Source organism: Ahaetulla prasina, chromosome 3, assembly GCF_028640845.1.
Source record: "Ahaetulla prasina isolate Xishuangbanna chromosome 3, ASM2864084v1, whole genome shotgun sequence".
Classification (NCBI taxonomy): domain Eukaryota; kingdom Metazoa; phylum Chordata; class Lepidosauria; order Squamata; family Colubridae; genus Ahaetulla; species Ahaetulla prasina.
This window is the reverse complement of record NC_080541.1, coordinates 171,700,329-171,722,974: the sequence shown is the minus strand read 5'-3', so window position 1 is coordinate 171,722,974 and position 22,646 is coordinate 171,700,329. Positions and strand designations below refer to the sequence as shown.

Genomic DNA, 22,646 nt, shown 5'->3' with positions numbered 1-22,646 from the left:
CCAACCTGAAACAAAGAACATGAACACTTGCTCCAAAGAAGATTTGCAAAGTCACAGGAATTCAGAAATAATGAAACAGAAGCTTTTTAATGGTTTGGCAAGAGTTTAGTGGATTAAAACTCTTTTCCTGATGATTTGTTATTGTGACGCTGAATCTTGGCATGAAAACAGGAAGACACAAGCAGAGAGTGCCAGGAAATTGGCTGTGTGTGTGTGTGTGTGTGTGTGTGTGTGTGTGTGTGTGTGTGTCTGGACCTGTTGCCGAAAGCATTTCTCAGAATGAAAGGAGATGCCAGGGGAAAACTAGGAATGGAGAATGCAGAGGGAAGAACCAAATAGGATCAATTTCTCTCCCAGAGATGGCAGACCTTTCATATTAGGAAATTCCCCTTGGGGGAAAATCTAGACCCAGGGTGGGCCATATATTGTTTAGTGGAAAATATGCTAAGTAGAGAAAAAGCTGCATTTCAACTAGCTTAGCTAAAATAAATCTACAGTATCTGCATAATTTTGTTGAGATTTACTTGTTCCCTAGGGTTTCACCATTAATTTTATTCTGAAAATAAAAGATTACACTACATAACAGAAGCAAATCACTTACTGTTTGGAAAGTAATCCAGCAATGTTTACACAGGATGTTTATCCCACTGCAGTCAGGCCTGAACATGTATTCACACAAGTTGTGCTAATTAGAATACATTCAATGAATTACGTTTTTAATCCTTGATATAACTAATAGGACATTGAAATAGCAATCCAGCTCCTGGCTATCTGGGAGCAAGTTCCACTGAATTCAGTGGAACACTGTCTCCTTAGAAGACAACATATACCTAAGATTGAAGTGTGAAATATTTCTTCTTAGACCGGTTTTCAACAACATTGATCTCACTTAACAATAGCAGTGAAATATTTTATCCTTGGTTACAATCTTGATGGGGATCTACCAAAAAACTCAGAAGAACCTGATCAGAAGAATACATAACCTGAGTTTTTATCTCTTAGAACATAGAATAGTAGAGTTGGAAGGAACCTCGGAGGTCTTCTGGTCCAATTCTCTACTTAAGCAAGGGACCCTATGTCATTTCAGACAAATGGTTGTCCAGTCTCCTTTTGAAAGCCTGAAGTGATGAAACACCCACAACTTCTGAAGGCAAGTTATTCCATTGGTTAACTGCTCTCACTGTTAGGAAATCCCTCCTTAGTTCTAGGTTGCTTCTCTCCTTGGTTAGTTCCCAACCATTGTTTCTTGTCTTGCCTATTAGTGTTTTGGAAAATAGTTTGACCCCCTTGTCTTTGGAGAGTCCCTCAAATATTGGAACACTGCTATCATGTCACCCCTAGTCCTTCTTTTCATTAGGCCAGACATACCCAATTCATGTAATGGTTCTTCTTACATTTTAGCCTCTAGCCCTCTAATCATTTCTGTTGCTCTTCTCTGCACTCTTTCCAGAGTCTCAACATTTCTTTTGGTATTATGGTTGACCACAACTGGATGCAGTATTCCAAGTGTGGTCTTACTAAGGCTTCAATATGCGCGCACGCATACACACACACACACACAGACATAGACAGACAACCTCCCCTGCAAAGCATAGGAGTAACTCCAGTATCTCTTCTAATGTTCTCAAACAAAATCCCCAGATTTAATATTGAAGAAGGGAGAAATTATTGAACAAACCGGGAGGGGGCGGGAGTTTAAATCACATTTACTATATTTAGTTTATTTAATTGTAATTACATTTAAACATAAACAGCACCCCACAAATTAGGGAAATGTGATCTTTGGAACACAATGACATTTGTGCTCCTTGACCTGACAAAAAACGATGCACTTCTGCTGTCCGTACTCTGCTTCGTTTCATTTATTGTTCTCTAGTCTCTTAATCAAGGGCCTTTGTTAAGAGGTTCAATAAAGTCAGGTTGGTGCTTGCAACCGCAGACTGAAGTTCTGCTTCTTTTTAATATGTGGTTGCGGCTGCCACCTTGACTATATATATATAGTCACTTCCAATTCTACGCGGGAGAAAACCCGAATAACCAAAGACATATATATATACATCTCTTAGAAATATATATATACATCTCTTAGAACATAGAATAGTAGAGTTGGAAGGAACCTCGGAGGTCTTCTGGTCCAATTCTATACTTAAGCAAGGGACCCTATGTCATTTCAGACAAATGGTTGTCCAGTCTCCTTTTGAAAGCCTGAAGTGATGAAACACCCACAACTTCTGAAGGCAAGTTATTCCATTGGTTAACTGCTCTCACTGTTAGGAAATTCCTCCTTAGTTCTAGGTTGCTTCTCTCCTTGGTTAGTTCCCAACCATTGTTTCTTGTCTTGCCTATTAGTGTTTTGGAAAATAGTTTGACCCCCTTGTCTTTGGAGAGTCCCTCAAATATTGGAACACTGCTATCATGTCACCCCTAGTCCTTCTTTTCATTAGGCCAGACATACCCAATTCATGTAATGGTTCTTCTTACATTTTAGCCTCTAGCCCTCTAATCATTTCTGTTGCTCTTCTCTGCACTCTTTCCAACATTTCTTTTGGTATTATGGTTGACCACAACTGGATGCAGTATTCCAGTATTTGAGGGCTACCACAAAGAGGAGGGGTCAATTTATTTTCCAAAGCATCAGAAGGCAATATTTTATTTTATTTTATTCGATTTTATACCGCCTTCTCCCGAAGGACTCAGGTCGTGTACAGCCAAATAAAAAGCACAATATATACATCTCTTAGAAATATATATATACATCTCTTAGAAATATATATATATATATATATATATATATACATCTCTTAGAAATATATATATACATCTCTTAGAAATATATATATATATAGTCACTTCCACATACATGAAAAATGGAATAGCAACATGTGCTTCAATATGCTATCGTTCCCTGAAAGGAAAAGCTGTCACTGAGAAATGGAGTATCGAGAATTTTATTCAACAAGAGCCTTCTATAAAATCCAAATACCCTCCTTAGTAAATGCTATTGCTTATTTTATATTTTCAGATCAACTTCTTTTTGTGTTAAGAGGTTTTTCTTAGGTCATATACTCAATAAATCTTTTGGACTTTGATGCCATATATTCAATAAATGTCTGTCTTCTACTCTTCCTCTTTCCTTAATCCATCTTCCTAGATTAGCAGCAACTGCATCTAGGGGTTGTATGTGTGAATGAGCGATATCTATAGCTTCTTAAATAACATTTGCAAATGCCATTTCTCTTCAGCTTTAAATTTCATGTAGCAATGCTCCCTAAACATACACTAAATAACATTCTTTGATATTGTACAGTAAGTCCTCAACAGTCTAGAGAAAAGAACGGCTAGGGGTGACATGATAGCAGTATTCCAGTATTTGAGGGGCTACCACAAAGAGGAGAGGGTCAATTTATTTTCCAAAGCATCAGAAGGCAATATTTTATTTTATTTTATTTTATTTTATTTTATTTTATTTTATTTATTCGATTTTTATACCGCCCTTCTCCCGAAGGACTCAGGTCGGTGTACAGCCAAATAAAAAAGCACAATATATACATTAAAACAAGACTAAAATAAAACATATTACAAAATGGCCAAAAATTTAAAAAATTTAAAACATTAAAATAGTTTAAAACCCTAAAATATAAATAACCCCAGTTAAAATTTAATAAAACATCTGGGCCAGTCCCGCTTGAATAAATAGGTGCGTTTTCAGCTCACGGCGAAAAGTCCGAAGATCAGGCACTTGACGTAAACCAGGGGGAAGTTCGTTCCAAAGCGTAGGAGCTCCCACAGAGAAGGCCCTACCCCTGGGGGCCGCCAGCCGACATTGTCTGGCGGACGGCACCCTGAGAAGGCCCTCTCTGTGAGAGCGTACGGGTCGGTGGGAGGCATAGGGTAACAGCAGGCGGTCCCGTAAGTACCCGGGCCCTAAGCCATGGAGCGCTTTAAAGGTGGTAACCAGAATCTTAAAGCGCACCTGAAAGACCACAGGAAGCCAGTGCAAACTGCACAGGATTGGTGTTACATGGGAGCAACGGGTTGCTCCCACTATTACCCGCGCAGCTGCATTTTGGACTAGCTGCAGCCTCCGGATGCACTTCAAGGGCAGCCCCATGTAGAGAGCATTGCAATAATCCAAACGGGAAGTGACAAGAGCATGAGTGACCGTGCATAAGGCATCCCGGTCAAGGAAGGGGCGCAACTGGCGAACCAAGCGTACTTGGTAAAAAGCCCTCTTGGAGACGGCCGCCAAATGATCATCAAAGGACAGCCGCCCATCCAAGAGGATGCCCAAGTTGCGCACCCTTTCCATTGGGGCCAATAACTCGTCCCCCACAGTCAGCTGCGGCTGCAGCTGACTGTACCGGGGTGCCGGCATCCACAGCCATTCCGTCTTGGAGGGATTGAGCTTGAGTCTGTTTCTCCCCATCCAGACCCGCACAGCTTCCAGACACCGGGATAGCACTTCGACAGCTTTGTTGGGGTGGTCCGGGGTGGAGAAGTACAGCTGCGTATTGTCAGCGTATAGATGGTAACTCACCCCGAAACCACTAATGACCTCACTCAGTGGCTTCATGTAGATGTTGAACAGGAGGGGCGAGAGAATCGACCCCTGAGGCACCCCACAAGTAAGGCACCTCGCGGTCGACCTCTGCCCCCCTGCCAACACAGTCTGCGACCGGTCAGAGAGATAGGAGGAGAACCACCGATAAACGGTGCCTCCCACTCCCAAACTCTCCAACTGGTGCAGCAAGATACCATGGTCGATGGTATCAAAGGCCGCTGAGAGATCTAATAGGACCAGGGCAGAGGAACAACCCCTATCCCTGGCCCTCCAGAGGTCATCTACCAACATGACCAAAGCTGTCTCCGTACTATGTCCGGACCGGAAGCCGGACTGGAACGGGTCTAGATAGACAGCTTCATCCAGGTACTGGGGAAGCTGCCATGCAACCACACTCTCTACAACCTTCGCCAGAAAGCGAAGGTTGGAGACTGGACGATAATATCCCAAATTAGCTGGGTCCAGGGAAGGCTTCTTGAGGAGGGGTCTCACCACCGCCTCTTTCAAGGCAGTGGGGAAAACCCCTTCCAACAATGAAGCATTTATAATTCCCTGGAGCCAGCCTCGTGTCACTTCCTGAGTAGCCAGCATCAGCCAGGAAGGACACGGGTCCAGTAAACATGTGGTTGCATGCAACCTCCCCAGCAACCTGTCCACGTCCTCGAGAGCCACAGACTCAAACTCATCCCAAACAACCTCAACAAGACGTGCCTCCATCATCCCACTCGGATCATCGCAATTTTGGTCTAAACTATCCCGAAGCTGAACGATTTTATCGTATAGATAACCGTTAATCTCCTCAGCACGTCCCTGCAAGGGGTCATCCCGCCCCTCCTGGTGAAGGAGGGAGCGGGTCACCCGAAACAGGGCGGCTGGGCGGTTATCTGCTGATGCAATGAGGGTGGAAACGTAAGAACGTTTCGCCTCCCTCATTGCCACTAGGTAGGTCTTAGTAAAAGATCTCACTAGTGTCCGATCAGCCTCGGAACGGCTAGACCTCCAAGTACTCTCTAGGCATCTTCTCCAGCATTTCATCTCCCTCAGCTCCTCCGAGAACCAAGGAGCCAGTTGAGATCTACACCGGGTCAGAGGCCGCAAAGGCACGACAAGGTCCAAAGCCCCAGTCGCGGCCTGTTCCCAGGCCGCAACTAGTTCTTCAGTCGTGCCGTGGGCAAGATCCTCAGGAAACAGCCCAAGCTCCGTCCGGAACCTCTCAGGGTCCATCAGGCGCCTGGGACAGAACCAACGCATTGGCTCCATCTCCCTGCGATGGTGAGCGGCGGTCCGAAAGTCCAGGCGAAGGAGAAAATGATCCGACCATGACACCGGTTCCGTCACTAAATCTCCTAATTCCAGATCATTAATCCACTGTCCAGAGATAAAAATCAGATCTAGTGTGCCTCCCCCCGTGTGTGTAGGGCCATCAGTTACTTGAATCAGGTCCATGGCCATCATGGAAGCCTTGAACTCCTGAGCTACCATCGATGACAAGCCGGCCGATGGCAAGTTGAAATCCCCCATAACTAAAAGTCTGGGAATCTCAACCGCCACCCCGGCAAGTACCTCTAGCAGCTCAGGCAGGGCTGTAGTCATGCAGCAAGGAGCCAGGTACGCGATCAACAGACCCATCTGATTCCTATGGCCCCACTTCACAAGGAGGGATTCACAACCAGCTATCTGAGGCACAGTGGACTCCCTCGGCTCTAGGCTTTCTTTAATCACAACCGCCACCCCCCCACCCCTACCTTGGGCCCTGGGCTGATGGAATGCATGGAAACCTGGAGGGCACAGTTCAACCAGGGGTACACCTCCCTCTGCGCCCAACCAGGTCTCCATAATGCCCATAAAGTCCGCGGACTCCCTCTGAATAAGATCACAAATCAAGGGAGCCTTATTAACCACGGACCGGGCATTGCACAGCACCAGTCAAAGACCCAGGCTCTGAGGATCCTGACCATCCGGGGAATGAATAAGGACTGAGGGGCCGGAGCACGTGATCGCTTTTAAACATCGAACACGTGCTCCCAGAGAATGATACGGCCCCTTGCCTCCGCCATATCTGCCTCTCCCACTTACCGTACCGATGGAATGACACTCTACGCTCTGAACACCCCCCACCCCCTACCCCCGTCTTCGGACCAGATAAAGTAATGCCATGAGCAGACGCTGGGACTGGACATACCCTCCCCGACGGGCCACTCCCCCTATCCGTCACTCCCCTCCCCCCCTTTAAAAACCCCTTATTTAAAAACCTATTAAAAAAACCCCAATATAAAAAAAATTGGATGGAAACTAGTCAAGGAGAGAAGCAACCAGGAGAAACTTAAAGAGAAACTTCCTAACAGTGAGGACAATTAACCAGTGTAATTAACCAATTACCTTCAGATGTTGGAGGTGCTTCATCATTGGAGGTCTTTAAGAAAAGACCAGACAGCCACTTATCTGAAATGGTATAGAATCTCCTGCTTGAGAAGGGGATTGGACTAGAATACCTCGAAAGTCCCTTCCAGCTCTATTCTGATTGACATATGACAATCAAGCCCAAAATTTATGTTGCTAAGTAAAACATTTGTTAAGTGAATTTTGCTCCATTTTACAACTTTTCTTGCCATTGTTGTTAATTGAATTGTTGCAATTGTTAAGTTAGTAATATGGTTGTTATGTGAATCTGGGTTCCCATTGACTTTTGTTGCTAGAAAGTCACAAAAGTTGAACACATGACCCCAGGACACTGCAACCATCATAAATATGAACCAGTTGCCAAGCATCTGAATTCTGATTATGTGACTATGGATATACTGCAGGGGTCATAAGTGTGAAAAAGTCACACTTTTTTCAGTGTTGTTGTAACTTCGAATGGTCACTAAATGAACTGTTGTAAGTCAAGGACTACCTGTATTATTAAGGTTATTTCTCTTGCAGTGACCCCATGTCCACTACAGCTAGAATACAACTAGAATATTATTAAATCATCTAAGCTGAATTCAGATCATGCATTAACCACTATCCTTATGTATCTATTCTCAGGCTGACCGAATTAGTTTCCAACACTTGCTGAAATAGGATGGAGACAGAGATGATTCTTTGACTTGATAATTATTGAAGGTGGTGCCCTAAAAATGGTGAGGATTAGTCTTAGTCATGGGATATGATGTATAACAAATATTGTTGCAGAATCTTCCATATTAGTGTATTATCGCAAAGTATGTGACATGAAGCTGGCCATAGTTCAGAAGTTTGTCAGCTGTAGCTTTGGGATCACAGACAGCCATCAACAATTGAATCAGTGGTGGGATTCAAAATTTTTTACTACCAGTTCTGTGGGCGTGGTTTGGTGGGCGTGCAGGGAAAGGATACTGTAAAATCTCCATTCCCACTCCACTCCAGGAGTAGGATACTGTAAAATCTCCATTCTGACCCCACTCCAGGGGAAGGTTACTGCAAAATCCCCATTTCCTCCTGATCAGCTGGGACTCAGGAGGCAGAGAAAAGATGGGGGCGGGGCCAGTCAGAGGCGGTATTTACTAGTTCTCTGAACTACTCAAAATTTCTGCTACTGGTTCTCCAGAACTGGTCAGAACCTGCTGAAACCCATCTCTGAATTAAATGTACATTCTGTGTGATGAAGAGGGAAAGCCTGAAATACATGGGGAGTTATCATCTATAAATTTAATTAATTTAAATAAATTAGTACAACATTCTTTTTAAAATTGTGGTTCAACTAGTTTTTTTATTCTGACATGTCTTCTTTGTGGAGTCAGTCTCTGCAAGTTTTAGTCAAGCGAAATATAGCATATATATACAGACAGACAGACAGACAGATAAATGGAGTCACTAAAGCAGTAGGCGTGAGCTTAAATGGATTCCAGAGGATGATAGAGGACAGAAAGGCCTAGAGGAATGTTGTCCATGGGGTCACGATGGGTCGGCCACGACATTGCAACTAACAACAACAACAAATATAGCTCTCCTCCTGAAAAGCTTGGGCATCCCTTGTGGACTACTGCTCTCTCCCGCTCCCTTGTTTTTAACATCAATGGAAGGCTTGCTTGTCCTCTTGGGTATTTGTAAGATAATAATTGTGCCAACACTAGGGTGCCTTTGGTCTGCCTTTTAACTAAGCTTGATTGTCAACTGTTGCACTCCCTAGTTTTTATATTGTTTTGGCCTGGAACAAGAGCAACATCTAGCCTATCTTGCATAATCTTGAACTAAGTTAATACCAGATGGGAGGCTATAAGCAAATCTCACAGATGTACGTTTATTTTTTTTTTAAAAAATGGAAAAGGGTAATGGAAAATCACTTGCATATTATTGCCAAGAAAATAAATGGATGGGTGCATGAAATCACAAAAAGGCAAGCTTGACTCAAAGGAGGCTGGGTTTCCTTGTGGGAAAAAGTGGGATGAAAGTGATAATGGAAGGACTAGGGAAAGACAAAAGAGCAGCTTTTGCAAAAGCAGGAGAAACACGTTCAATGAAAAATCCAGAATACTTGTCACAAGTTCTGAGAGCAACCTTAAATCAACATTTGTCAATTGGTGGATAAAAGGGAAGATATTTTATATTTCCACTGTTGACTCACCGGATTGTTGTGCATCTGAATAATTAGTTGCTTTATACCATGAAGTGTAGGATGAGCCCAAGGAGAGGGATCTACCCAATGCCGATTTAAATCAAAGCCCATCAAGGAACACCTATGAAAACAAAGACCAGACAATCAGGTCCCAATATATTGTACATGATATAGTACAAAGATGACTGTGTCACACCCTACGCTCACTACTCTTGGTCAATTCAGCAATAATGACTGGAATCATTAAGCTATAAATTATGGTTTACAAATTGCACATTACAAAAATCCATTAACATTGTTTGTTTAATCTTGACCTAGCATGATCTGTAGATCTCTCTGATAGTCATTATATTATATAAAATATAAATGAAAAAAAGTGGAGTGAATCCCACAAACTGATGCAGGAATAAGAGAGAATAAACCAACATATTGCCCAGCTAGAAGTAGAAAACGGTGAATACAGAGAGCAACATTAAAAGAAAAATTAAACAGTTTGTAATCCACAGAACAATTAACATAGACTCCCTGAATGGGAGATAGTTTGTAAAACAACTTATACCTCATTAAATTGCTTAACCTTAAGCTGCAGTATGAAAACTACTTACCAAACAGGAACCCACAATGAAATAATTTATATTTACTTTTGATTGCTGGTTTATGACTGGAATAAAGTTTGATGATGATGATTGTGAAAACATATAGAAAACTTTACTGTTTAAATATCAGTGGCCAACCTATAACACTGGGATAATAATCCATAATTCTGCATAGAAACTGGAAGTCAACACCCAGCTATATCAACTTGGAAGCTTTGTCCCTCCAGCATTGCACTAGTGTTTATTCCCAAGTCAGAAACATACATACAAGGCTACTCCAAAGTGCAGAGAATAAATTGCAAAAATTCAGTTGACCACTTGATGGCAATAGGTATAGAATCTTTGTCTCTTTACTGCTATCTAGTGGTCATACAAATTTTTGCAGCCCAAATACGGCATTGGCAAAGAGTATTATGGACTCTTATTAGAAAGACGGGCTTCTACTCATCTAAAACTGATTGGTGACTGGAATTTTAGGAAGGAATCTATTAATGCTCAAGACTAATAGAAGATATGATCAACCCAGATAAAACTATAGATTTGTATCCATGCAGCTCTCAAGCTTCTTAAGTCTATTTCTACCTTGCATAGGCACAAATTGATTGTACAAGTATAACGGTAGGAAAGTTATATTGCTGTTTCAGATATAAAACTCCTTTAAGATTGTTATAAATGAACATTGAAGAAGAGTTGAACCTATGACTACAAAAGTTACATCTGAAACAATCTTGTACAGTGACAAGGTGCATGTATACTCTGCACTTATGTATAAAATGCCCTGTAAGAAGCAATTCTTATACTTCGCTCTCTAGGTATCATTTTCTCTTGAAAGGGCCCTCAGCTGCTTGCTATTGTTGATCTAATAACATGCCTGAAGATGTGATTTATTTTTAGTTTGCTTATTTTTCTTACTATCCTGCCTTGCTTTCAAGAGTATTCAATCAACAGAAAATCACCGGAACCTCTGACTTTTATTCTTTTGATTCCCTTGCCTTTTATTTCTTCAACTTACTATATGCCTTAGGAGTTTCTTATAGACCTATTCCCTGAAGGTGAGTGAGATGGAGAAGAATGGACTAAAGGACTTAAAGAAATCCTTTTTCACGGCCATGATTTATTACAAAAAGAACTGTACAGACTCTTCATCTGCTTTGTGATGAAATACCAGTTCATTGGATCAGTACTTGGTGAATGTGTAGATAATATCCCACACAACCCCCACAAGTACAAATCCACAACGGCACTAGTGTTAAGGCTTGGAATTTCAAACTAAATAAAGAGAGGGAGGAGGGAAGAGACACCCCATATTCTCTGAAGGGGACAAAACTGTATATTGCTTTATTTCGAGGCATGAGTTCTGCTGGACGGGTGATAAATGTATAATTTACAGTAGCAAAAGACATTGGATGAAATAAAATAAAAATGAAATGAAATAATACCTAAAAGACTACGTACAATATCTTCTTCATTAAACCATGAATCTATTATTTGTAATAACCTTTTCTGAAGCTATTGATTGCAGGGACATTGGGCACTTTAGAGCAAGGATTATTTTGACATTCACTCTCAGAAATAATATACAATTTTGCACAATCTCTCTGAATTTCTACCAGCCATTAGTAAATGATATGTTATTCAAGGATAGGAAGGTCACAAGATGCCTGCCTGTTGGTCCATATCAAAATAGTAATACCTTCCAGACAAGTGAACCCAGGGCTGAAATTCAGTTCCATTAATTTGTATCATATAATCATGTCCCCCAATCACTATGTCTAGTGCTCACACTTGCAAGCCCTATACATTTCTGAATAATCTGTGAATAAGTCTGTGTTGGCACAAAGGCCACTAGAGAAATAGAATAGTTCTTAATTCACTTGTCCTATTCTTGGTTCAAAGTCCTCTGCTTTATAAGCTCTGTTCTGATGTTCAGAGCAGTTCAGAAACTTAGTTGTGTTATAGGGAAAAGAAGACACTGCCCATCAAAAAGAATAATATTAAAATTTGAGTTTTTTCTTTGTCTCATTGTTTTCCACTGCATTCACTTAGAAGTTGTAAGAAGTTTTGTGGAAGTCTTACCATCTGGCTGTCTTAAGAACAAAGCTTTTTTTTTTTATACAAAGAATTATGTGAAGAAATTAGGAGATTTGTATAGCGAATTAATCTCCCCAGAGTCTACCCCAAGTAGTTAATTCCAATCTACTCAGAGAGACAGTAATTTTTAGTCAGTTTTTTTTTAAAAAAATGTGCTTTCCCTGCAGATTTCATTCTGTTCTGTTGAAACAAAAATATTATATGGATTTTTTAAAAAAAAACGTAAAAGGACGTAACTCAAATGTCTTGCAATGACTTTTATTCAATTTGGCATGATGTCTCCATTTAAAATGTTCTGAATTTCCTGCAGATCCTATTATACTCTGTTTTGGAAAAGTAATGAAACCAAAACAGACATTTTTTTCAGGCTAGATAATGAGAATTCAAGGCTCCAAGCTTCCGAAATAACATGCTACAATTCAGATGAGTTGGGATGAGTTACCAAAGTGAATTTTCAAGATGGAGAATCTGGCCTTGGCAGATGTTCATGTTGTTATTTGTTCAGGTTAAATTCACACCTAATTTCTTGTCATTGTGAGGTCTCTTTATTTACTATTTTAGCCACAGTCTAGTGGGATTTAAATAATTTGCAGTGAACCTCTATGTGGAATGGACCCCAATTGTGTGGGTGTGCTATGCATGCTATGGTGTGCTTTTCACAGCAGTACTGAGATCTGAGAGCTGTTTGTAAAGAGGCAGCCAGTAATGCTGCTACAGCATGCCTTATGCATTTTATATAAAATTGCAACCAGCAGAAGTGGGACCCCATTGTAGGACATTTTAAAATCACCCAAAGTCCAAGGAGGCACCATTGTGAGTGTATCCTGTTACCTCTTTCCTGAACTGCCAAGAGATTTTCAGAAGCAAGTGATGAACAAGCTAGTTAGCTTTGCTCCACATTCCAAAAATAAGATTCAGTTTCTACAGAGTAAACAATGCTTTTTACCACAGCACTTAAGTGGTATCGCAGAAACAAGTACCTTGGTTAGATTTTTCATTGTGCCTTTTATGCAATCCAAATCCCCAAGGACAATTTGGTCATGAAGCATGGCATTTGGTTGTTTTTTTAGCCAACCATTTTCTTTATGTAAAATTATATCTCTAAAAGAGCTCACAAAAGACAATTTCATAAAACAAAGGCAGAGTGGACAGAGCAGCATTAGCTACTGAAGGCCACATGGTGGAGTAGATGTTTGTAGAATGAGCTTTAAACTGTATATGATAGTTAAAAAAAATTCTTCCATTTTCTCCTGTTAAATGTAAACAAAGCTGTAGCAATGTCTATCTTCCTCTCATGTGCTCATTTATTCCTTCTCTTAACTTATGGGAGAACTCATGTTTACACAGAGGTGGAATTGTGTCATTTTGCAGCATGTACAACATTAGTCTGTGATCAGCAAGGAGTACCTTAATTCCATAGTTGGAACTAACGGGAAACAAAGGCATTTGTTTCTTTTTGATGCAATCAATCCTCTGGTATTAAAAAAAAAAGTGGCATTTAGCATAATCACAGAATAAGTACCACCAGTTAAAATTTCTCTCTTCTTTGTACCAATATCTAACTCAGGAAAATCAATCTCAATTTTCAGCATCATTACTATGTACTATGGTAAATGTGGCAAGAGAAAAAATAAATGGATCAATGGAAAGCTGAGTAGCACCCCAGAATGGGTCCCACATATAACTTAAAAAGATGGAGTAGAAACAGGGACACTAAAATTCAGCATCTATATGCAGGGATCTGAATATAAGCTTTAATGCTTATATGTACCACTGCAAGCATGTATATAGAGATGCAATGAAACTGAAAACACTGCTCAATGAAGGTGTATCTGCAGGGAGAAGTCAAAAAGGCAAAAGGGCAGCTGTGAACTTGTGATCAAAGCCTCTCCCCTTTTTCATGTGCGTTGTAGATGAAAAGGGTTTGATTACAGAGTTGCCGCCATCATCTTGATTTTCTTGACTTCTATCTGTGGGTGCTCCTGCATATCAGCAGTGAAATGCTGATATCCTTTGCTACCGGATCAGAAATGTGAGTGTGCGGGCTTCTTCTGTGCATGCGCAAAGCCTTCTGCACATGCACTGAGGGTGAAAAATGGGACATAATGATACCCAGTGGGTGGGCAGAGCCTCCCGCCGCCGGCCCTACTGGCTCGCATGAGCTGGATAGATCCAGCCAGATTTCACCGCTGCTGCATATGGTCCCAGAACCACAGGTCTTAAGACAATAACATCACATCTGAACTATACAAGATGACCTACTTTATTTCCATAATGTTAGCCTATACCTAATGAGAACAAGTATACTAAATTAAATGAACAAACAAACAAACAAACACAGGCATTATTATATGCAAGCATTGAAATGTGTAAAAATCAATAGAAGACATAAAAACCTGTATGGCCATAGTATAGTTAGCAAACTTTACTGATTATCTATTCATTTCCATACTCTTTAAAGGACCACTATAACTTGAGATCTCTACAATATATGTGCACAGTTCCCTTGAAATAGGCCAATCTAAGAACCTTTGCATGGTCTATAATAGTGGCCCCTAACTTTTTTGGCATCAGGGACTAGTTCCATGGAGAAAGGCTTTTCCACAGACTGGAGGGGGTGTGGTTTTGCATGCTGCCTGCACCCCACCAATGAGGCTTCGCTTGTTGGCATGGCCTTGTTGCTGTGCCAGTCCACAGATCGGGGGTTGGGGATCCCTGATCTACGAGACCCTCTCAGCTTCTACTGCTGAATTTTGGCTGCACTAAAGGTAAGGTAAAGGTTCCCCTTGCACATATGTGCTAGTCATTGCTGACTCTAGAGGGCGGTGCTCATCTCCGTTTCAAAGCCGAAGACCCAGCACTGTCCGAAGATGTCTCCGTGGTCATGTGGCTGGCATGACTCAATACCAAAGACGCACGGAACGCTGTTACCTTCCCACCAAAGGTGGTCCCTATTTTTTCTACTTGCATTTTTATGTGCTTTTGAAACTGCTAGGTTGGCAGAAGCTGGGACAAGTAACGGGAGCTCACCCCGTTACACGGCAGCACTAGGGATTCGAACCGCTGAGCTGCCGACCTTTCGATTGACAAGCTCAACGTCCTAGCCCCTGAGCCACTGCGTACCTAAAGTGGTATATGCATTTAGCTGCATTAAAGACCTCAATTAATCATGCTATTGTCCTGTCTCAGTTCCATTCCTATCTTTCCATCTACATAAATTACTTCTTGTTCCTTCCCATATTTTTCCTGCTGTCCCTTACATTTCCCCCTAAATCTGTATGTGTCCTCCTTTTCCCTTCTCCTTTTTCCCCTCCTGACTACTGCTTGTCTTACAATGACTGCCATGTTTCCTGTTTCAGACTAATTTCTTGTTCAGGACCTCAGAATAAATATGATTTCCAGAATGTCCACTGGATTCCAGAATCAATGCAGAATGAGTAGAAATTAATAACTTTCTGAGGGAGGGGTGGAGATTCAATCTCTTTTCATCCCTTCCTACTTCCGCTGCCTCCATCCTTTCAATTTATTATTCCCTTTTCTTGAAGTGGGCGAATGTTTTTGTGTGCCTTGGTGTGTGTTTGTAACAGTTTCCTTCTTTTTTTTTTTTGTGATCAGCTGCATCATTTTACAAGTTACTAGCCTAAGCATGGTGTTCCACGAATTGTAAGCAATTATAATGGTAGCTCATGTAATTAAGTACGATGCTATGATGACTTATCAGACTTCTGAGCCTCCTTAGTACATAATACAGAAGAGGCTTGCTGAAGATATATTCTAATATATTCTATTTTCTAATTTTCAGTGGAAACTTCCTAATCTGGATCATGTAGACTAATACGTTTTGTGAAACCTTTACTGAAGGCAAAAGATGTGTGCTTAGAGCACTAATGAAAATTTTGAATGACAGCAAAAGTCTAGATCAAATTAATAGATGGATCAATTAAGCCTCTTTGTAGGGCAGAGATGCAAACACTGTTGCCCTCACAGAATCCTTGAGCACAGACCCTAGAGACTCCTCAAAGTCACTAGTATATGTAATTTTTAATGAGACAAAGGGGGGAAAGTATAAACCAGATATGAAATGTAATGTTAAATTCACCTGTCCATGGTAGAGATACTCCATCTGCACCCAGCTCAATTTAGGGCCTAGAATATTTTGTCAAATGTCTGCAATGTGTTCAACAATGTAATTTGGAACCAAATATTATCAGTAGTCAGGATTTAGTGAAGAAAGCCTTCCAGCTATTCAGTTTGATTCTTTTATTTGTTTAACTTCCCTATGAACTGTCAAGTTGATCCCAATAAGGTGCTTCGATCCACTTTAATTGGCTAGAAATGTCTGTCAGGAGGAGGCTTTTGCTAAATGTCAAGCTTAGGGTGTCCTATAGTCTAGGCAGCATTTCTATTTTAATTTTTGTATCACTGAAGAAACTATTCTATGCCTGATGCTGGATCGGCTAACATAGGATGCTTAAAGAAAATTTATCTGAATAGCTGCAGTCCTCTAGGGTTTGTGGGTTCTGTGCAGTATCTTAGCTTTCCTAGCTCTGCACTCTTCTGGGCAGAGAACCCTGATATTGTTCCTAGGGTCAGTTGGAGTCACTGCCCCAGCTTAGGAATCCCACCCTGAGTGCTCTTGTCCCCACTGGAACCACTTTGGCTTTTCCTTTCCACATCTGGGGCAACCTTGATTATATATAAACAAGGAATCTCCGAGCTCAATCCAAACAGTAATTGTAAAATAGACATGCCACACTTGTTAAGAATAATAAGAAGAGCACCCTCTTTCAGAGTTTTGAGTAACTGTGGAAAAACTACAACATTGACTTCCCCTCCCCAATTTTGGTAGACTTCACAAGGCAGCCATGACATGATAGCAACATGTTATCTGACAGTGTATCATTGTAAAAGGACAGTGAACTCTGAGCATCATTTAATAACTAAACCTAGATTCTAATTTTCAAAAATTTCTATAACAAAGGAAATTCTTGTTAGCCACTCACTAACTCATCTTCTCATTTCTTAAAACTTTTCCACCAGATATTGTCCCGATACACACACTCACATGCATATCAATCCAGATTTGACAAATACAAAGATGTGATAAGACAAGCAGGAGCTATATAGAACAGGAACTGCTCCAGTCACCTTTCCCCTGGATTCAGACACACAGATTAGAAGCATTTAAAATGGATGGCTATGTTTTACTGAATTTATAGTTTGTGGACTAGAAGATTAAAGAATTTAATCGAATACACAACATCCCAGAAACCGATGTTCAGAGGTTCATGAAGGATGTAGTTCTACCAAATACTGCCAGAAAAGTTTGTAGGAAAAGCCAATACAAGTGTACCTCAGTACTCAACAGCTTCGAAACTAGTTGAATTTGATACTCAACGCATGTTGATGTGAAAGTGTTGTTCCTGTACTTGTTTGTTTGATAGTCAATGCACTGCAATAGGAAAAGAGGGACAGAATGAATAGGAAGTTGGCCATGTCAGAAAGATTGCTGCAAAAGGAAGAGGGGGACAGCTGCAGAGGGTGGACAGGAAGTCGGCCATGATGGGAAGGGTACTGACATAGGAAAAAGGATAGGCAGGAAGTCCTTCCCAGCTGAAACAAAAGGTCAGGTGGTCAGTCATGTGGTTCATTGGCACTCATCATTTTTGGTACTCATTGTGCCTCCCAGAACAAATTAAAGATGACTACTAATGTATCACTGTACTCTGAAAGGTTAGAAAATCGCAACATGACTCTGTGTTGGGAGTCTGACAAGGAGGCCCAATCTCATCTCTTCAAATTAGTTAGTAGGAGAGAATCAAAGAAAAAAAAGTAATTAATGAATCAGCAAAGATGAATTGTAACTTCAGCCCATCAGTAGTAGCAGTTTATTCAAGGTCAGACCCAGATGCTATTTTTATAGTCCACTTCAGACTGCATCTATGTCAAAGGAGAATGCTGATTTAAATAATTCATATAGAGGGACTCCTGCATTCAAATGACTATTAATTTAATATTACAAAGAAAACTTATCTGCATTAATAAATGCCTTTTAGTTTCATAGCTGAGTAGACAATGATGCTTTTTTCACCATAGAATTTGTACATGTGCATGAGGAATGTAAATGTTTTAACAAAGAATTTACAGATCGCAGCAGCAGCATTCATTTCTGGGATGTTCTCTTGCATACTTGTTTGTCATTAGCACCCACAATATTTTCCAAAATCCAAATATCTTTCCTGTGAATCCCATGATTGTTCTTCTGAAGAAAAAAGAAAAACACTGAGCACAACAGAGATGTGAACCAGAAAATATCAAATATCCAATTCTAATTTGCAGCTTCACCTAAAGTGTCAATTCCATTCAAATCTGAAATGTAATTTGAAGAGTTCCATCCAATTGGAAATGGCAAGTGGACACGAAATCCAATTCAACAAAAGACTGTGAGCACATTTGCAAACTCCATCTATATACTACTAAAGCTTGCATGTCTGTCTGTCTGCTAATAAGCTTTAATTTGGTGAAACAGTGCATTATACAACAACAATGTTTGAACTAAGATTCCTCGATAGGCTAACTTATACAACGAGTCCAAAATCTGGAGCTCATTACTTTTGTGGGATTGAAATTTGAAAAATTTCAGTCAGCCATATTTTTATATGAATGTTTTTTCCAACAGTACCTGATAGCTTCCTATAAGTCAATAGGGAAACTGGCAGGAACATGATGATCCAGTTTAGATCACCACTGCAGATGCTTCCTGCCAGCTTCCCACAAGTAAAGTCACTGGGGAAGCCAGCAGGAAGTTGCAAGTCCATGGCCAGGAGGCAGTTACATGGCTTCTGCCAAGTGGGGACAGAGTGAGTAAGAAGGGTGATGAAGGTTAGGGAAGATGCGAAAGGAAACAGCACAGGATGGGGAAGATACAGGACAATGATACAAGGGAGGGTGCACAGGTATGCAGTGGTCACATGGCACGAGCACAGAGGGACAGGAGACACTAACTTGAGCAACCTGCAACCTTCCCTGCCAGCTTCCCCATCAACTTTCTCACTCCAAGCAGAGTCAGTAGGGAAGGGAAACAGGGAGCCAGAAATTGCTCCCACTTCCACTGGTTATTTGCTCACTCAGGGTCACCTCGGGCTATGAAACGAGTGGCATATAAATGTAAACAACAATAACAAGCATACTGAAGTCAAGAAAAAGGTTAGAAGTGAATACCTCAAGAGAGTGTAAAAAATCTTAAAGTCCAACCAGACTTTAAGTCAAGCAGAACTAAAAGACCAGAAAAATAATGACAATGAATCATGGCCTTCTTCCTTACAGTGATGTTGTCATACTCTACTTCTGAATGAAAATTGGTGGGGAAAGAATGTTGCAAGTGCATCAGATAGTTATGGATTTAAAACAGGCTTTGGAAGAATATCTGATGGACACTGAAGAAGATGCACTGAAGCTAGTATACCAGGAAGATTGACTGGATACTGAATACTGGACTGCCCTACAAGAAAGACCAAATGAAGACCAGAAAGGAGACATGGGAAGACCTTGACTAGTACATTAAAAAATAAAATAGCAGGCAAAGCAGATAATAACAAAACCTTGCAATGTCTAAAATCAGAAAAGTTGAAAAGAAAGGGGAGCTAATTCTGGCTGCCAAAGATGAAGCCTAATGAACAAATGGCTTTACAGCTAGAACTATGGAAGACAATAACAGACAAGTGCTGCCTCTGTAAAGAAGCTGAAGTTACAGTGAACCATCTAGCTAGCTACTACAAGAAGATCACTACAAGGCTGACTACAAGCAATGGTATGACATCGTAGCAACAATGGTAGATTGGAAGACTTGCAAGACATGCCATTTGCCCGCAAGCAAGAACTGGTAGAACCATAAAATAGAGAAAGTAACAAAATGAAAAAACTAAAGTGCTCTAGGACTTCAGAATTCAAACAGACAAGCACCTGCCATGTAACACCCCAGTCTTAACAACTATTGATAAGAAAGACAAAAAAATGTCTGGATAGTGGACCTGGCAGTACTGAAGATAGCAGAATAGAAGAGACAAAATTGTCTCTTTTTTGTTATTTTGACAGATAACAAAATACAAATACCTGCAAATATAAATAGAACAATTGTGGCAAAAGAAAGCAAAGGTAGTACCAATTGTAATAGGGACCATGGGTGCAATCCCAAAACAACTGGAGCACCACTTGAACACCATAAACATTGACTAAAACACTACTAGTCAATTACAAAAGGCAGCTTTACTTGGAACAGCTTACATCTGGCAATGCAATGGTATCTTTAACATCAACAAATATCAGCGTCTGCTCATCCTAGGTCCTTGGGAAGGACTCAAAAAATGGATAAAAATGCCAGATTCAGTCTGAATATCTGGCTGCCTGTGCAATAAACAACAACAACAACAATAATAATGATTCTATTGATCTGTTTAGATAAGGAACACTTCTGAAATGACAACACAACTGAAATGATGACCCAACAGGTCATGAAATGTCTTGATGAATCTTAAAATTCCCACGCTGATTCCATTAAAATTTGATTGAGTTATTTCATTACATTGCCTTTAAATCAAGTCTTCATACACTCCCAGTTGCCAAAACTCCGCACATAAAGCAATGTTTTGCTTTAATAAAGATCTGAGTGATACAGTCCCTTGAAAATATTTTGCAAAGCAATGAAGCTTTCTTGTTCTTAAAACCAAACTGAAATAAACTGAACTATAGTTTCACATTATTATGCTCACTTGTGTACGTGATCTGCATAGGAGCTTTCAGCTTTGGCAAGTACTGCTGGAGAATATCAAAAAGAATTATTTTGAGCCTCCTGGCGTAATACAAGCATGTACCTTACAGATGCTGGTTGGTTAGAATATACCAGTGGTGAGAAAGTTCTCTGCTTTCAGTGCAGTGCTTTCTCTGCCAGCACAGAGGCTTCCACAACCAGTTACATCACAAAGCCCATGCACCTCAGCAATGTAAACAGCTAATGTCAACTGGTTCAGGCAAGCTGATACCTCATCATTGGCACCAGATGCACAAAAAGAGCTACTTCTGCATGTCCAACCAGGCATGTTAGGGCTTACTACTTAACTGTCTGTATCAGGTACCAGGAGAAGGCCTGAACATGCAAACTCAATTCTGTCACCTGCAAACTATCTCAAGACAGTTTGGTCCCTTTCCTTTTAAACTGAAAATGGTCTACTATGTCATCATGGCTGCCCTATGTATGACAACAATCCTGTGGCAAATTAGTTTGGCCTGCAAAAATGCTTCCCCTGCTCACCTGGAATTTTTGTGGACACATATCAATGCTGAGGTGTACTGCTTTGTCATTTCCTGCCTTGTTTCTTACCAAGCCAGGCAAATCTCCCATTTCTTTTAGTGTTGCCAGTGCTCTTGAGTGCTTGAAGAACCTTCTCTCTGCATTTTATAATGGATGTTGAGCAGGGGTGAAATCTAGTTACCTTCCTTACCGGCTTGGGAGTGCATGCACCCCACCCACATGCATCACATGCGTGCGCAGACCTTCTGCGCATGCACAGAAAGTCAAAAACTTTTAAAGCAGGAAGCAATGACACCCAGGCAGGTGGGCAGAGCTTCGTTCCGCCATTGCTACCAGATCGCCGAACTACCGGCTGTGATCACTACCGGATCGCGCAATCCAGTCCGATCCGGTAGCATTTTACCCCTGATATTCAGCACCCTCAAGGGTTACTGATGGATCATTTCACCAAGACTGCATCCCTGCTGAAGTCATTCCTACTGTCAAGATCACCAATCATTTTCTGATTGTACGGTCTGCCTACCTATATCATTTTGGATCTGGGTTCCAATTTAATGGAAGACTCTGTTTTTCCTGGAAGTAGATCTCTACCTCATACAATTTGAGCCAGATAAATAGATAGCATGAATATCTATAACTGGCTCATGAAGCAGCAGGGTTCTGCACACACACAACAAGGTGTCCCATCTGAACCTAGCCTGCTAAGTCACAGGTGTCAAAACTTGTGGCATCACATTGCCATCATATGACATATCGCAACATTTTTTCCCTTCACAAAGCCGGAGTGGGCGTGGCCTGTGCGTGATGCATCCGGCCCACGGGCCACCAGTTTGAAACCCCTGTACTAAGTGCTCCAGCATTCATCTTTGTTTCTAAAGACAGACCATGAAAGAGGAACATGCAACATGCATCAGCAGAAGAGCATTAGGTGAAGAAAATATTTTGTTTTTTAAAAAACCTGTTGTCAAAAGTAGGAGATAAATGTGATCTTTGAGGAAATGCAAATTACTTTGTTAAGGAAAATGTGTAAGAAAATTACATATTGAACTGAGCTCTTTGCCAAGGTGAATCTAAGTCATCTCACTCAGGTCTAAGCAGCACACCCCTGAGAACCCTTTTAAGATTGCCTGCGGTGAGCAGATTAATGATTTGAAAATATTCACAATTTCAACAAGTGAGATCTGATCAATAAAAGTTATTATCTATTTTGTATCTCATTTGGGAGGAGGAATCCAAAATAGCATAAACTTCTCATTTCTTAATTTCACAATGATTTGCAGAGCTGTATCCTAACAGGTTTCTTCTAAACTATGGGATTCTATCAGGGGTGAAATCCAGCAGGTTCTAACAGGTTCTGGAGAACCAGTAGCGGAAATTTTGAGCAGTTCGGAGAACCAACAAATATCACATCTGGCGGGCCCCAGAGTGGGGTGGGAATGGAGATTTTGCAATATCCTTCCCCCAGGAGTGGGGAGGGAATGGGAATTTTGCAGTTTCCTTCCCCAAGCCACGCCC

At 40.9% G+C, this 22,646-nt stretch overlaps 1 protein-coding gene across 1 annotated transcript in view; it reads right to left on the bottom strand.

Annotated features, from left to right (window-relative positions):
• The window catches only part of AGBL4 (AGBL carboxypeptidase 4), a 950,336-nt gene that overhangs the window by 162,065 nt on the left and 765,625 nt on the right, over nucleotides 1-22,646 (bottom strand). Inside the window, exon 9 of the mRNA XM_058175448.1 lies at nucleotides 9,147-9,258. Coding sequence (XP_058031431.1) covers nucleotides 9,147-9,258 — 112 coding nt within the window. The remainder of the gene's footprint in view (nucleotides 1-9,146; nucleotides 9,259-22,646) is intronic.